The 17,432-nt window shown below is 33.4% G+C and overlaps 1 protein-coding gene across 1 annotated transcript in view; it reads right to left on the bottom strand.

Moving 5' to 3' along the window:
* Window positions 1-5,950: 5,950 nt before the first annotated feature.
* The window catches only part of kmt5aa (lysine methyltransferase 5Aa), a 13,382-nt gene continuing 1,900 nt past the window's right edge, over window positions 5,951-17,432 (bottom strand). Inside the window, exons 2-7 of the mRNA XM_059357482.1 lie at window positions 16,012-16,156; window positions 14,468-14,756; window positions 13,228-13,315; window positions 11,251-11,310; window positions 9,672-9,862; window positions 5,951-6,301 (exon numbers count right to left, since the gene is read on the bottom strand). Of these exons, the coding sequence (XP_059213465.1) occupies window positions 6,091-6,301; window positions 9,672-9,862; window positions 11,251-11,310; window positions 13,228-13,315; window positions 14,468-14,756; window positions 16,012-16,156 (984 nt within the window). The 3' untranslated portion in view covers window positions 5,951-6,090. The remainder of the gene's footprint in view (window positions 6,302-9,671; window positions 9,863-11,250; window positions 11,311-13,227; window positions 13,316-14,467; window positions 14,757-16,011; window positions 16,157-17,432) is intronic.

A 17,432-nucleotide genomic window follows, 5' to 3' on the forward strand; every position in this document is an offset into this window, starting at 1 on the left:
TACAAATTTTAGAGGTGTTTTGAAAATGTACTGCTTACAATTTGGGCCAATTTTGGAAATAATGTGTGTTTTATTTGTAGATTGTGCATCGATGCAGGTCCTCAGAGGTCTGCTTTCTTAAACAGATAATTTATCAAAGAATATTTAACATTTTATGCATAATTATACATTATATCAACTATTTCCAGAGGTAAGAAAATGGATAGCAAAATAAGACAAATAACTGAATAAACATCAGCACGTTCAGTGCATGTTCAGTATCAGTTAATTGCTGATCATTTCAATAAATAATCAATAAAAAAATAACCATCAGTTATAGCATTTATAAATCTAACATAAAAAATCCTCTAAACTGCTTCTAAGTCTTTGAATTGATAGCAACTTTGCAGACTTTGTTTTATAGGAAGAAAACATGATTAAATTTTGCTATACAAAATGTTTTTTGCAATTTTTTGGCATATATTGATATATTGAACTAGATTAAAATGCCAAATCTACAAGAAAAAAAATGTGCAGATTTAAGAGATTTAAAGTGGCAAATCTGCTCGAAAAAGTCGCAGATTTACGAGAAAAAAGTGGGTAAAAAGCAACTTTTTTCTCCCAGATTCACCACTTTAAATCTCATAAATCTGCAAATTTTTTTCTCGTAGATTTGCCACTTTAATCTCGTAAACTTTTTTCTCAAAATATTATTTTCGTATGCTTTTTTTTTTTTACACATTCTGGCTGTATGTAATATCCTCCAATATTCTCTAGGGTTGAAATTTGGAATTTGCAAGTATTTCAATGAGTGCTCTATTAAGGGTTAAAGTGGTGAATCTGGGAGAAAAAAGTTGCTTTTTTCCCACTTTTTTCTCGTAAATCTGCAACTTTTTTAGCGCAGATTTGCCACTTTAAATCTCTTAAATCTGCGACTTTTTTTCTTGTAGATTTGCCACTTTAATCTAGTAAATTTGCTACTTTTTTCTCAAAATATTACCTGAAGTTACCAAATATAGTTATTTGCCTGATAAAGGGTTAAACACTCTCAAGGTACCAAAACCAAAAACTTCCTAACTCTAGAAATCTTTATCATCACATCTAAATTATTACTACCAATAAAAAGTGTGGAAAACAAACTTTACACACTCATTTATGCCTTTTTTTTTACCGGTTGTTTATGTTTACTGACTGTGATTATTGGTAATTTAGCTAGCTTTACGCCACCAGAGACAAAGTGACAGGCTACAAGCTGTTTTCAGATAAAGCTGGTGGCACAGAGCTGCATCCTGACCGCCCACAGCTCCCTACAGGTGAGGCAGAAACACCTGCATCGCCCCCTGGTGGTGGGCTGCAGTACAGAATATAAACCCCGCCCCTTCAATGTTAATGGATGGGACATGAGCCAAACTAAAAACTCAAAGTAGAGGTCAAATAAATGTTTCCCAAAGATGATTTCTGTCAGTTTAGGTCGTTCTTATCACAATGTTTGTTTTTCTGATCAGTTTGGTTTTAATTAGTTATTTGATGCTTTAAAACAGGGCTGTGACATCATGATTGACAGCTGTAACTGACTCCTGATTGGGCGGGAACTTGATACCACATTGTTTGATTTTCAAATACTAAAAGATTTTTGATCTTTTTACATTTTGCAGCCAAACACCAGCTTTTTTTCTCTCCAAGAAGTAGAAAAAAAGCAATCCCTAATTTTGAAAACATAAGTTGAATTTTACTACTGCCATAGTATAAATTTAAATAAGTAAACACAAGAACAAATGAGATGCGTACCTGTGTTATTTGCATATCACATCTTTATTCGTCGATGCCTGAACCCCAGCATTAAGATTTATTCAACGCTACAACAGCAAAGATCTAGAAGTCCTAAAAATGGCCAACAGGTCAGTTTTGCTCCTCTGGTTTTATTCCAATACAATAAAAGTAAAAAAAGGAATAATCCAAAAATGACTCAACATGAAAACATTGAACACATGAAAAACACAATGCTACTGTTAGTGTTGAGAAGGTCAAAATGTCAGTGTTTCCTGAACTTTATCACATAAATACATGTATTTATGTTGACTGGGCTCTATGTATTAACACTGATTGTTTTTTATTGGTCTTTGAATCACAATAAAACAGAATCAAACAAATTCAATAATATAGTGAATTATAGCTGCAACGACAAGTCGACTACTATTTAAATAATTGATTATTAAAGACATTTTTTCATGCAAAAACTGAAGAAAATTTTGTTTTTCAGAGTCTCAAATATAAAGATTCCCTGCTTTTTTTTTTATTTCTTTAGTATATATATATTAAACTTAATATCTTTGGGATTAAAAGAAAACAAAATTTTAAAGACTATTTACTGATATTTTATAGATCAAATGATTAATGAGAAAATAATTGGCAGATTAAACCATAAAGAAAAGTATTTTTAGTTGCAGCCCTATAATGAATATTTTTTGGAAACTCCTTTAATCCTTATATGATTTTTTAAAAACACTTTATGGACATATTTTACAACCTTAACAGCTACAGAGATGCATCAAGAGATGATGGATAACATTTGGTACAGCAGCCTCATTCTCATCATTATTTCCACATTAAAGCTCATAAACAGATTGAAGTCTTGGAAATAGGATTATCTGAGGAGCGCCTGAATGCACCACGACACTCTGCAAATACATAAAACGTTCCAACTATTCCTTTAAGACTGAGCCTCAAAATAAAAAGCCCAAACTCTTATAAAAAAAAAAGACAATAATTTAAAATAATACTACATATAATAATACAAACAGCACCTTTAAGAAGAGAATGTGCTGCGCAATAAAATAAATAAAAACAAATAAAAATGTGTTAATGCAAGAAAATTAATTGAAAATTAAGTGGAATATACAAATCACAGGAGGTAAAATATTTGTAAAGGCTAAATATGTGTTAAAATAAAAAAAAAATAAAAAAAAATATCACTACAGTTTCAAGAAAAAATGTTTGGATCCTTGCAACAACAACAAAAATAAATCATGCAGCTGTGTTGATGATGATGATGATGATGATGCACATCGTATGTTCACTGGTAAGATATTTGTTTTAATATTGCTACTTAATTCATAAAAATAAATGATTTATTGTGTTAAAGCCTGTCCTGTTACTGCATTTAAATTTAAAAATTGTATTTTAAGCATTAGAGATATTGTATGTTTTTATTTTTCTCAGTAAAGCATCAACTAACAATTATTTTGTGTTTTAAAGTGTAATATATCTTTTTTTTCCTCTAAAAAATAATCCCCATTTCATGGGATTTGTTGACAGAAACCAAAACATTGAACATCAGCAGCTTAATGCTTAAAAAATATTTATTATTCTACCATTTTTCTGTGGTACATGAATTATTGATTTGACCAAAGTATTGTGATAACTAAAGCTAAAATACAGTAAATTAATATAAGATTTGGTATCATAAGTTGGATATATGGGGTGCCACTTATACGGACAACATTTACTGACATGAGCAAATTGGAAATGTATTTAAAAAGAAAATACTGTACTTACTTAAAAAATAATTAATCATTATTTGTTTCTCTGTATTTTTTTTTTTTTAGATGAGAGTAAATCAAACAAGAATCAAGATAAATATGATACATTTGAGTATTTTGGGGATACATTTGACCTTCTGGCTACAATTAATGGAAAACACATTTTTAAAAAAAGATATAAAGTAAACAAAAACAAACAAAAAAAAAGACCTGTTGGCAGTTCAGCTGTTAAATACTTTCACATGAAACAATATGAACAATATTTTTATGAGCGGGAAGAACAGATGTGTAGAAAACCTGCAAAGATCTACAATATACAGTCGGAGTGTAACAGTTCACCAAAGACACGGAACGTGTGTGTGTGTGTGTGTGTGTGTGTGTGTGTGTGTGTGTGTGTATAAAACATTAAATGCATGTTTCCCAGCAGACATGTTTGTTTGTGTTTTAAAGTAAGAGTTTTGGGACAATGCTGCAGAGAGTTAGATAAAAAAAAAAGATTAATATCACCATTGTGTCTGTATGGTAAATACAGGTTAGCTTAGCTTAGCATAAACACTGGAAATAGAGGGAAACTGCTAGCATGGTTCTTTTCAAGGGTAACAAAATCTGCCATTATTGTCAGACTGAGCAGTTTAACACTCAATTATGTTCCCTTTTTTTTTTTTTGAGGACTTTAGGGCAGCCTTGACCATTTTGCCCAAGTTGACATGTTTTTGTGCAACCAACATATTTAGGTTTAAAACTAACGCTGCACAAATTTATATGATTTTTCATTTACAGTCATTGCAATGTCAAGTTGCATATTAAGTGCATCATGACACTGTGATATTGCACACATGGATTTTGTTTTTGTAAGTTTAAAGAAAATGACAAGAAGCTACTATTTTTCAGTAGAAAACAGAACTTTAAAATGCAACTTTAAAAAAAAAAAAAAAAAAATGGTGCCTTTTGTGTCCTGTTACGTGTCCAATTTGTTGAATAATAGAATGCTGGAAATAATTTGTTGCATTTTAGCAGTTTACTGAAAGTAGCAGAGCACACTTTTATCTAAATTTATCAAAAGAAAGATCACAATATTCAGCAACATTATCGCACACTTTGCTGATGTCCTGCAGCCAGATTTAAAACACAATGACTGAAAACTGATAAAATAAACATTTCATGTCATTACAACAAAGCTGGGACCATTTTATTATTAGTTGGTCATAGATTTGTGATATAAGTATTGTAAAAGTTTATTTCTGCTGATAAAAGTTTGGCCTTTTCACATTATAATGCATCTTTTTTTGAGGATTTTTCTGCTTTTCCTTGTAATTTAGCTGCAGAACATGTCAGTGAGGTTTAAATCGCCCTCCCTGTATTTAATACAATTCAGTGAAATTCAGTTCATGTGCTCACTGTCAAAAAAAGGGAAAAATGTAAATTAAAATGAGGCCCGTTTACTGACAAACTGAGTGATTATCTTTGATATTCAACAAATACATGAGTGATCTTTTTATCTAACTCTTTGCGTAAAAAGTAAAAACAAAAAACGATTTCCCCAAAATGTGAACCTCTTCCTTTAAACCCCCCTCTGATTTGCAAAGCCAATAAATATATTTACACAGTGCAGTGAAATAGACAGTGTGGTGAGTTTTAAGTGAAAAGATAATCATGTAAGCCACTCGAGTACATGGAGAAATTGCAACTCTCCTTTTCTTTTTTTTTTTAATTGTTTGATTCTATTCATATTCGTAGATCTTCACCTAAGAATATACATTTGTATTTGAACAGACATAACAGAATATACTGTAGTTGTTTGCAGAACATGATAATTCAAATGTTTTGTGCATCTTAAATATTAAAAAATACAATATAGGTTTAAAAAAAAAGCATGAAAAAAGATTCCTATGTCGTCTGTTTGTTCAACACTTTGTTATTTTACACTTGAGAAGAAGTAAAATCCTCCCGTGTCGAACCATGTGGTGATAAAGACCCAAAAACGCCAACTGAACCATGAGTTTGGTAAACGATTACACTTCCATTAAACATGGGTAGATTGTGTGTTTGATGGCTGAAATCAAATGTGAGATTTTGTCATTTTTGCATTTCATAGTTCTCGCCGATTCCAAAAAAACAAAGGGCTCCGGGGCCGTAGAAGTATTGCTAAGTATCTAACTGGTAATTAAGAAAAAACGCAGTATAAAAATGCAGAGCGTTAACTACATTAACCTGCATGCTGTAGAAGCATTGGTCTAGAAGTAATACAAAACGTACAAAAGAAATGTGCTGCAAAACAACCAGAATGTTTCATATACACATAAATAAAAGTACAGACGTCACCTGACGAGGCAGAGTGACGAAATGTGAAACCCCGCCCCCGACACGTGTCATAACACGTGTCATAACCCCCCCTCCCCCCCGCGTCATAACCCTCCCCCCCGCCTGCTCGATATCGGAACAAAAAGGGAACACATTCTGTTTCTAAGGCATTTTGTACACTAGCTAATGAGAAACACAAGGACGTTTCCCTTTTCTTTTCTTTTGTTTTTTTTTTTGTTTTTGTGTTTTTTTTCCGCCGCCCTCCCGAGGATCAGTACTTGAGCCAGGGGTGAGCAGCGATGGAGGCTTTACTGCGGTCTCCGTAGTCGTAGAGCAGCTCCTCGCCCTCCTCGATGTCCCGAGAAGCCACGAGGATGAGATGAGGGACCCCGTTGATGTCGTGGAGTTTGGTTTGGCAGTTTCCGGTTTTACTGTGATTGATCAACCGACCCATCCGACCAGACTCTTTAGTGGCGTCCACACTGTCGGGAAAAAGAAAAAACAATCAGTCTTTATATTAACCCATAAGAACCCAGATCCAGTTATCCTTAAAGGAAAGTTTTGGGGGATATACCACCATTTTTGATGTGTTTTCAAAATAAATGTCAAAGATCTGTGATGTGACATAAACATTACATTGGGCGCTTATAGTATTTATGTTTATAATATTTATGTTTATAATATTTCGTATTTTAAAATTTAAAAAAACTAGACACAAATTTGCCCACAAAATTTGTTTGTTTTTATCCTCGCCTTGTGTAAAAACAACATTTGAAGGCAATATCTCCATTTTAACCAGAAACCAATGATGCAACTGAACATCTTCACAGACACTTTGACTACAACTTTAACTGTAAATGTGATTTTTTTTTTTTTAAATAACTCTAATTCAACATTATTGATGCAATAATTCCTATAATATAAATACTTCATGTATATAAATATAAATACAATACAATATAAATACATCAAAACATTTTGGCAATGTTAGTTGTTTATCAATCAATCAAACTTTATTTATATAGCGCTTTTCATCCATGTAAATGCAACTCAAAGTTTAAATGATGATTGTTTACTGGGATTTTTCCTTGAAAACACTTCAATCAATCAATACTTTATATAAATTAAAATCTTCTAGAAAACAGTAAAAAAAAGTTAGGAACACAATTAATACTGATTAGTATTCATATATGACCAAAGTGCTCTGTGCTTTTAGGCAGATTTCTGGACAATTTTGACAAGAACATGGATTTATGTCAGCTTGGCTGTAAAAAGTTATTTTAAATGCTTCCTTTCCCCAGAAATAGCAGATGATTGTTTATGTGACTGCGGTGCGTTCAATGTCTTCAATAAGCTTGTAACAAAGACAAGATAGTGAACTGACGAGGAAATGATGCTGAATCTTTTGATTACAACTACATCTTATATTTATTTAGTTTGGGCAAAATAAAGCTGGAGATGTCATGTTTTCAAAACAGTAAAACTCTAATTTTTGCTTTGTACTAGAACATGTTTGTATGCTTTAATGTTGAAATCTCCGTTGTAGCACCCATCTGTGACCATGTGTCTGTGAACCCCAAAAAACTACAATACAGGTTTCCCTGATGTTACAAACATGCACTGTCTCTCCTTGCAGCGTATGAAGATCTTAATATATTCATAGACCCCTAATTGTATGATGTATTGACCTGTTTATCTCCTAATTTGTATTCTTTATTTTTTTTTATTTAAGCTTTTGTTTTTTTAAATGTATTTTTCTCTTCTCTATATTATTTTATATATATTATTTATTATGTGCCCTGCTTGTTGTTAATATGTCATGACATTTTGTACATGATTCTTTGTCAATAAAAAAAAAAAGAAAAAAAAAGGTTTCCCTGATGTTAGCATGTAGCTACATGTAGCAGTGTGTCTAAATGAAACACTGCAGTAGTAACATGGCTGCAGGCTAGAAAATATATACTTGGATATTCAGAACAGTGTGAAAGCTTTTTGCTCACAGGGATTATTACTTTTACATACTTTTATATACATTATTTGACACTTTGGCCATGTTTAATATGAATATCTGACATTATATGTATGACAGAAAATACAATCTGTACACACTGGACTCCCTCTGGCCTTTTCAACCCTGACGGACCAACTAACCATCCTGTAATAGTTGCAATTATCTTCAATTACCTTCTTCATTCAAACATGTGTTTGTTTGGCTGCTCTGTAAAACAGATGCACCATTTGCGTTTCTCTTCTCTCTCTGACGGAGCAGCAGCTGCTCAGTAGTTTGCAGCAGCATCAAACCGGACTTACCACTGTTACTGCAGTAAACACAGTAAACACGGGCGTGGTGCCAGCAAAAATAAACCACAACACACATCTCAAGGATTACAGCAACATTAGTTCATTTAAAGTCGTCAACAAAGACAAGAACAGACGTTTGAACAGTACAAATACATAAAACTATGAATTTGCCGTCAACTTTAAGCACTTTTTAAAGGCTTAAAAAGCAGCTGCAAACTTTTAATATGGCAGAAACTTGTAATTGTTTGAAATGAAACTTTTACGTGCCAATGTTTCGAGTAATTTGGGAGCTTTTTGTTGGTTGACTTGATATGAAAGAGCTTAAAAAAACCTCAATATGATGTAGAGAAAATGCAGAAACCTGCACATTTCTGGCTGTTTTATAATAACTTCCAGAGGGCATTTATATGCATGTTTAGTTTTATTTTATTTTATGTGTATTTCTCATCATGTATGAACTGAACTGGTAAAGGTCTCTGCTGCAAAATCAGTTTATATATGCAATTTATTTATATTCTAGAAGTATTTATATATACGTGCTTGTGCTTAATAATGTTTGTAGTTTGATGTTCTGTGCAAGTTTGACTATTTTTAGCAATAGCAACAAGTTCCGACTCTGCTAATCAGGAAGTACTCATTTGAAAACGAATAGACTTTTACTATCATTCTTCAAATGAGAGGGTGTAAATGTAAGGAAATAAACAGTTTTATTCACTGGTGAAGTAATTGTGTTATACAGTAAAATGAACCCATTGTTTTTTTTTCAAAAACGACTTCCTGTTCAAAGACAATGCTTAGTTTTTGTATTTATCAGGTCCTACAAATCCAAAATATCTAGGAGAAACTAACAATACATACCAAACAAAAGCTTGGCTCTAAGGAGGTTAAATTAAGTGAAAAAACGTTGTTGTGCAGAAATGCAATGTACAATACAATCTCTATCAATACTGCAGAAACGAGCCATAAGAATAATTCATAATACGGGTTATAGAGACCTCACAAATTCACTATTCTTAAAATCAAAAACTTTAAAATTCACTGACCTGGTTCATTTCCAAACAGCACAAATCATGTACAAAGCAATAAACAATCTACTTCCTGGGAATAATCAAAAATTGTTTTTTTACAGAGTTGGGGGTTTTCATAAATGATAAATTATTCATGTATTTGTTTATGTAATCTATTTATTTTCAATTTTTTTTATATATTTTTTGTAAATATGTATTATTTAAATATGTATGTTTTGGGGAAAAAAAAAAAAAAAGTGTTAATTGAGTAGTGGAGAAGGGGTAGGTTTAAATAAGCATATTATGCTTCATCCTACTCCTTTTCGGACATGTTGCGTTCACATTACAGCGTTTGTTTTGACTATTGCTATTGTTTTTTTTTTTTTTGATTATTCTCATTGAATGTATTTGTTTTTTTGTGTTTACTTTGTTGTGTTACTCGCACATGTTCGAAATAAAAGCTGAACTGAACTGAACTGAAACTGAAATGCATAGAATTGTGGTGGTAATTGATAAAAAGTGGACATGCATGTGTTTGTCGTACCAGTAAGTTTTGCAGAGGTACTGGAAGTAGTACATGTAGCAGCCGGTGGCGGGGTTCTGAGCGTATTCAGCCTCCCTCTGTTTGGCGTCGGTGATCTGCAGCAGGTCTCCGTGGTACTCCACCACGTACTCGCCTTTCTGGAAACACCGAGTGGCAAAGATGGCTCGGCCCTTTCCTTCTATATGCTGCACCTGCAAAACAACAGCAGTGTGATTACAACTACATCTTATATTTATTTAGTGTGCGCAAAATAAAGCTGGAGATGTCATGTTCTCAAAACAGTTGCTTTGTACTAGTACATGTTTGTATGCTTTAATGTTGAAATGTCTGTTGTAGCAAACATCTGTGACCATGTATCTGTGAACCCCAAAAAACTACAATACAGGTTTCCCTGATGTTAGCATGTAGCTACATGTAGCAGTGTGAGAGGTTTTTTTTTTTTACAATGACACAAACCTTAAATATGTACAAAGCAGAAATAATTGAATTTATTCTAAACATTTGATGAGGTGTGTAACCACTTGCATTATTTCAGGTGTTCAAACAATAAGAATTAAACTGCCTTTGATATTGATTTGCAATCATTTTCCATACACCAAAACTCTGATGTGCAAACTGTAATCTGGCTTTTTTATGTTTCTTTTATTCTCTTCCTGATATCTTGGCTGATTTCTTTTTACTTTCCCATGATGTTACACAAAGAAGCAGAAGCTTCCAAAGACATGACAGCATCATCTGGGCTTTCCCAAATTGTTTCAAGGCATAATAATGTTAGTGTATGTAAACTTCTGACTTTGAAGAAAGTCATAAAAAACTGTCTAAAAAAATCCTTCTCTCATTATTCTGGCATTTAGCAAATAGAAATAATTTTGGTAATCCTAACGGACCTAAAACAGGAAAAGTGATTGTCTGATTTCATGTCAGACAGTGAGAAAAAAAGCATATGTGTCTTTTTATATAGTGTATGTAAACTTCTGGTTTCAGCTGTATCTGTCTACTAGCAGCAGAATTTATTTCCTGTTCCATTGTTCGCTTTATTTCTGTCTCCCTTTTAGTCCATTTCCGGTTGTATAATCTCCATTTATTAATGTCTGTTACACATAAGTAATATATAAAATTTGTTGCTACTATAATGTGTTTTAAGGAAAACATTTTTTTAATTTAATAAAAAGGTTACAATAAAAAATGTCTTTTCCAAATATAAACAATTGAAGCTGGCAAAATAAAAAATAGTTTACTCGATAGAATTAGAAAATAAACAAGTAATTAATAATATGCTATTAAAAATGTACTAAATATAATAAATAAATGCAGCATTGATTATTGATCAAATTGATTTTTATTTACCTTGTATTAATTATCCTGTTTATTCATTTTTCAGATTCCCTGTATTATTTATTTTATGAATTATTCATGCTTTTATTTTTCACATTACATTTACATTAAAATGCATTGATGTATAGTTTTTTTTATTGATTTTCCTTTTGCATTTTCCCTGTTTATTTCTGTATTATTTTCTTTATTGCTCAACAAGCCTGAGCCATGAAATGTATTTTTAAGTGGGTCGAGCAGAACAAACCTCCATTCCTTCTTCTATTCCCTTTGTGATGAGGTCATCGATGAGCTTCTTCTCTTCACACTGGGAACAAAAAGACACATGAGACGGAGTTTTAGACAAAGAGCAGGTTGGATTTCTCTCTCACACACAAACAAACATATAGTGTATATACATCAGAAGCATCCACACTGGAACATAAACAATGAGAAGAATCAGAGGATATTGTCTAAAAAAAACCCATCCATCTGTAATACTTTATTACTTTATTATCGTTGAATAAAACATAAGTTATTAAAAAATGAAATAAAATTACTGTAAAGTAGGGAAAGTTGAGGATTTTTATAAGATATGGAGGCCTTTCCTTATTTTTATGAATGACATGAATATACAAATGGAGAGAGAAATAGGATGGTGACCACGTTTTATAACTCTGCCTTAAACTGTCCATTTAATTTTATTTCATTATTATTATTGTTGTTAATTAATTAATTAATTTTAATTATGTATACTTTCATGATTATTATGATTGTGTATTATTGTTTTATTGTTATTTATTTATTTCCTCTCCATTTTTTAAATTTTTTTTTAATTTAATTGATTTATTAATATGATTTAATTTTATTTATTTATTATTATTATTATTTATTAATTAATACATTTATTTTATTTTATTTTTTATTAACTCAAGTATTTGTTTTCCTCCGAGATTACTGTTGGTTATGAGAGGGAGGGATGGGGTTTTATGACTGTATGTTCGTTGTTGTGTTCATTGTGTATTACTTTTTGGGAAAAAACTCAATAAATAAAGTTTTGAACATTTTTTTTTACTGTAAAGTCCAATAAAAAGTCCAATAATACTAAATCCAAGGATAACATTAAGTACTCATGCTTTTCTCTTGCAAACATGATCACAAAATGATGCCACTCCTTACTTTGTTTATGTAAAATACCAATCGAAACTAAATCCAGACCAACCTGCTAGGAACGAGGGATGCATCAAATGTCATTTCTTTTACATTCATAACTTTTATTGAGGTTTTAGAATTATTTTCAAAGGTCTGTTTTCATTTTTTTTTACCATCATCATTATGCCATCCAAAAAGGAAAAAAATTAGAACAAAATTAAATTCCAATCATGCAATTTGCATTTAATGCATTTCTGCTAATGCTAAATAAAAGTTCCAGGCTGCAGCGGGCAAAAAAACACTATAAACAAGTAATTAATAATATGCTATTAAAAATGTACTAAATATAATAAATAAATGCAGCACTGATTATTGATCAACTTGATTTATATGATTTTTATTTACCTTGTATTAATTATCCTTTTAATTCATTTTTCAGATTCCCTGTATTATTTATTTAATTAATTATTTATGCTTTTATTTTTCAAATTACATTTACATTAAAATGTATTTATTCATTTTAAGTTTTTTTATTTATTTTCCCTTTGCATTTTCCCTGTTTATTTCACTTTATTTTCACTCCAAAGTTTTAGTGAGGGAAAAACGAACATGCCTATTTCCAAAGCGGTCCCTTGACCTCTGACCTTTAGATATCTGAATGAAAAACAGGCTCTATGGGTATCCACGAGTCTCCCCTTTACAGACAAATATGCATTTTTTTCAAGCTATGATCTTAATATTTTAAATATATTGACTGTCTACTGTCTATTTTCGTCAAGCACCATGTTTTTACAAGGCAGGGCTGTAAATTATGGAGAAATATCTTTCACCTTGGACAGTAGAATATGCTTTTTTAAAAAAATGTTAAAGGTTGGATTGATTTATCTCAATCCAACGGAGTTCAACGGAGTTCAACTGAGATTTGAGATTCGATTTGAGATTCTCATGTTGGATGAAAAATCTGCAGGAAGTGTGTGATGCTTTATGTCAACATGGACCAAAATCTGAAGATGTTTCCAGCAACTTTTTCAATCTGGTTCTGAAGGCAGAAGAGAGTGTAAGCACGGTGTGTGAGGGATTAATCTCATCTTACCTTTAGCTCCGTTATACTTTTTCTCGAGCTTCGTCTTATTGGATAGTAGTCAGTAACTTTTCGATTCTGAGAGTTTTTCCCGCCTGCACTGTAGAAGAAAAACAGAAACAACAAAAGTATTACTACATGAATAAATATCAAATTATTGTGTTGTTTGGTAAGATTTACCTCTTCCAACAATACCTCGGTTAAGCCATGGTCACCTAACATAAATATACACTACCGGTCAAAAGTTTTAGAACACCCCAATTTTTCCAGTTTTTTATTGAAATTCAAGCAGTTCAAGTCAAATGAACAGCTTGAAAGGGTCCAAAGGTAAGTGGTGAACTGCCAGAGGTAAATAAAAAAAGGTAAGCTTAACCAAAACTGGAAAATAATGTACATTTCAGAATTATACAAGTAGGCCTTTTTCAGGGAACAAGAAATGGGTTAACAACTTAACTCTATGGAGTCTTGGGCTATTTTGTCCATTTTTAAATTCTTTTCATGTCTTTGTAAGTCATTTTGTGTCTTTTTTTGGTCATTTTGTGTCTTTTTTTAGTCCTTTAGTCCAACATAAAGTGTGATTTTGAATCTTTTTTTTAACTTTCAAAACACTATCATGCTCAATAAAGAATTTTAAATGTTGCAAATGTGCATTAATTTCAGAGTACACTGAGACATTAAACTGCATCATTTTCAATTAAATTCTGGAAAAGTTGGTGTGTTCTCAAACTTTTGACCAGTAGTGTATATATATATATATTTTTTAAATGCTCTTCTTCTGTTTTTTTGGGGGGTTTTTTCTCTTCTTTTCTTCTTTAACCCATTGAGGCCTAAAACGCCTGTAAAACCTCTGGGCGATTTTGAAATCAGCCCCTAAAACCTGAAGTTTTTCTGGAAATTCAACAGAAGCCTCCACTATATTCTTGCTTTGACTCTAGACTATAGATCTAGAAAACTTAATTTTCTCATCTTTGATTGCCTACTTACAAAAAAACTAAGGGGAAATGGTCCAACGACTGAGCAAGATGGGCAATTTGGCGGCCATATTGATATGCAAATTAGAAGGTCAAAAACTCAAAATTTCGCTTGGGAACCATTTTTTTTTTATTCAGCACCCTTGAAATAAGTAAAGTAGGCCGGTTCCTGACTTGTACCCATAAATGCTCCTCACTTTCACTTTTTGGACAATTCCGTCTGGACTAGAAGGTTTCCTCCTTTCAAAATGCACCAGTATTGTGAATGGGGACCTGCGTACATTCTCAGCGTGGACTTCTTTCCTTTGACCTTGAGGCGGACTCCTCTCCTCTGGAGGCTGTGGAGCGTGCTGCTGTTGTTGGCGTGGAGGGGAGCGTGAGTCAGGCTGTTCCCCAGAGGCAGGGGGAGCTCGGCGGGGGAGCGAAGGCAGGTCGGAGCGCAATGGAGCTGCGGAGGTGACGGCTGTTCATCTGACCAGCAGGGTGAACACTGGCTGTAGCTGCTCTCCATCGCCGGGAAATCACTCTTTGAGTCTTTTGGTGTTGTGCTGATGACGTTTGTTCTCCTGCCTGGAAGGAAGGAAGGAAGGAAGGAAGGAAGGAAGGAAGGAAGGAGCAAATAAAAAAAGAAATATTATCCTGGTGGTTTAGGCCCCGTTTACACGAGGACGGTCTGAACAGAAGACGCAAAAGTGGCGTCTCATCTTCACTTTTTATTCCTCGTTTAGACGAGCGTTTTCAGGAGGAAATCTGCTGCATACGGTGACGCAAAAGTGTGTGAATGTGATTGTATGCAGCCAGGCGGCATCGCTTAAAGCCATAAGAGCATCTTTGGGCATGCAGAAGTTTTCACGCCACGTATTTTCATCAGCTACTCCTTCCACAAAGTTCTCCTCCATCACTAGATCTCCCAGGTCTCCTCCAAAGCCGTCTGGCTTTTTTTTTGGTCATTTTGAATCTTTTTTGGTCATTTTGTGTCTTTTTTTGGTCATTTTAAATCTTTTTGGGGTTTTTTTGCGTATTTTTGTGGTCAATTTGTGTCTTTTTGTGGTTATTTTGCGTCTTTTTGTGTCTTTTTTTAGTTATTTTGCGTCTTTTTTGGTTGTTTTGTGTCTTTTTGGTCAATTTGTGTCTTTTTTTGTCATTTTGTGTCTTTTTGTTGCCATTACTACTCCTTCCACAAAGTTCTCCTCCATCACTAGATCTCCCAGGTCTCCTCCAAAGCCGTCTGGCTCCTCCCACCAATTGCTGCATCCAGAATGTGATGGAGGTAATTCCAGATCCTTCTCTGTTCACTAATACTATCTGTACATATCCTGGACATTTGGTGGAAAGACTCCTGTAAGTTTATTAGAGCTGCCAGAGCAGCTTGAAGGTCCCACCATGGAAATAATCCCACGTTTCTTTATTTCCTGTCCTGGAGCATGTATGTGACGTAAACACATACGTGACGTGAGCAGATCAGATCAGAGTTTTGTGTCTTGTCAGTGTAGACGACACGCTACGGCGGAGAGGATTACACTTTTACACTTTGGAGGGTGGTTTCAGATTTCTGCGTCTTCAAGCCCCCAAAAACGACGTCACCGTCTAAACGAAAGGCACTTCCGATAAAATATTTTGTCGTTTTTACCCGCAAGCGTCCTCGTGTAAACGGGGCCTTAGTCAAATATTGTGGTTTCTGCTTTTTCTCGCTGCCCACTGTTACATAATCTACTGAAATACAGAAATAAATAGAGGTCTGTTTGCTTTACTCCAGAGTGTTTACACACTAAAACTGCTCTCTCAGCTGGAGACTGAGCTGTGAAGCTGCAGCAGAGACACTTACCCTCTCCCTGCCTCTGAACATCATTTTGCTGGAAGCATATTGGAGAGCACCTTCCCTCCTGTGTCAGCTTGATTTCATCGTGAACTGGTGATATGGACTTGGTGCAGCTTAAGACAGTGACTGAACGGCTGTTGCATACGATCTCCTGTAAAGGCAGAAAGAACATCGATTTAATCCATAGTTCCTGCCGGGTGTGTTTTTATTGACTGTTCAAAGTTGGAACATCAGTCTGCTTTAATTTCCCTTAAAAATAAATAGCACATAAGGGGGAAAAATACATAATGATCACAGTGAACGGTCTACAAGCTGACAAAATAACCATATAATCAAGAAACACACCTACGCTGTCATAGGGACAGATACAAAAAATATTTTCTTCCACATGCCATCACACTGTACAATAACAAATAGTCTGGTTCATTACATACCGTCGTTATGCACTTTATGTGTTTTTTATGCACACTGTTCATTGCACCTTATTTGTTTCATGGCACCAACATTTTTATACTGCATATTCATATTTATTCTGCACTGGAATTCTACTCCTTAATACATACTCCTTCTTTAGACACTTTATTTGTATTTTTACATTACATTTTATTGTATTTTATTGTATTTTTATATTTTATTGCTTGAAGTATGCCTAGGTTGTTCTTTTTATTTAATTGTGTTGTTATTGTCTCTGTGTGTAATGCTGCTGCTACACTGTAATTTCCCAGCTTGGGATAAATAAAGTCTGTCTGTCTGTCTATCTGTCTGTCTATCTGTCTATCTATCTATCATTTAACAAATTAAAAAGGAAAAAGAGCTGTCTGATATTACTAAAAATGCTACGGCATTCTTCTCAAAAACAAACACACCCACAGATAAAACAAACAGAAATCAAAGATGTTCAACTTGTTATCATATGACAAAGAATATTGTATAGAAAACTGTTACTAAGCTGTGGTTGAGACTAGTTCCTGACTAGACCGTACCGAAATAGGATCAGCTCCTCAATAAACAATACTGCCATCATTATTTATGTAGCATTAATTCTATCATAGCTGCCATTTTCAGATTCCTAACTAATGATGATAAAAGCTGCCAACTCCTTTTCAGACATGTTGCGTTCACATTATAGCTTTTGTTTTGACTATTGCTATTTTTTGTTTTGATTATTCTCATTGGATTTATTTGTTTTTGAGTTTACTTTGTTGTGTTACTTGCATATGTTCGAAATAAAAACTGAACTGAACGGCATTCAAAAGTGAGGATTCACTTTACTCATAACTTTTGAATATTTTCTTTCTAAATTGAAGTATCTGTATCAATAAAATCCCAACGGTTCCTATCCCGACGATATAGAAAGTCAGCAAATCCTCACATTTAGGAAGCTGGGAACCAAGAGAGGTTGACCCAGGTTTTACACTATTTAATAC

The sequence above is a fragment of the Centropristis striata genome, chromosome 19 (genome assembly GCF_030273125.1).
Source record: "Centropristis striata isolate RG_2023a ecotype Rhode Island chromosome 19, C.striata_1.0, whole genome shotgun sequence".
In the NCBI taxonomy this organism is placed as follows: Eukaryota; Metazoa; Chordata; class Actinopteri; order Perciformes; family Serranidae; genus Centropristis; species Centropristis striata.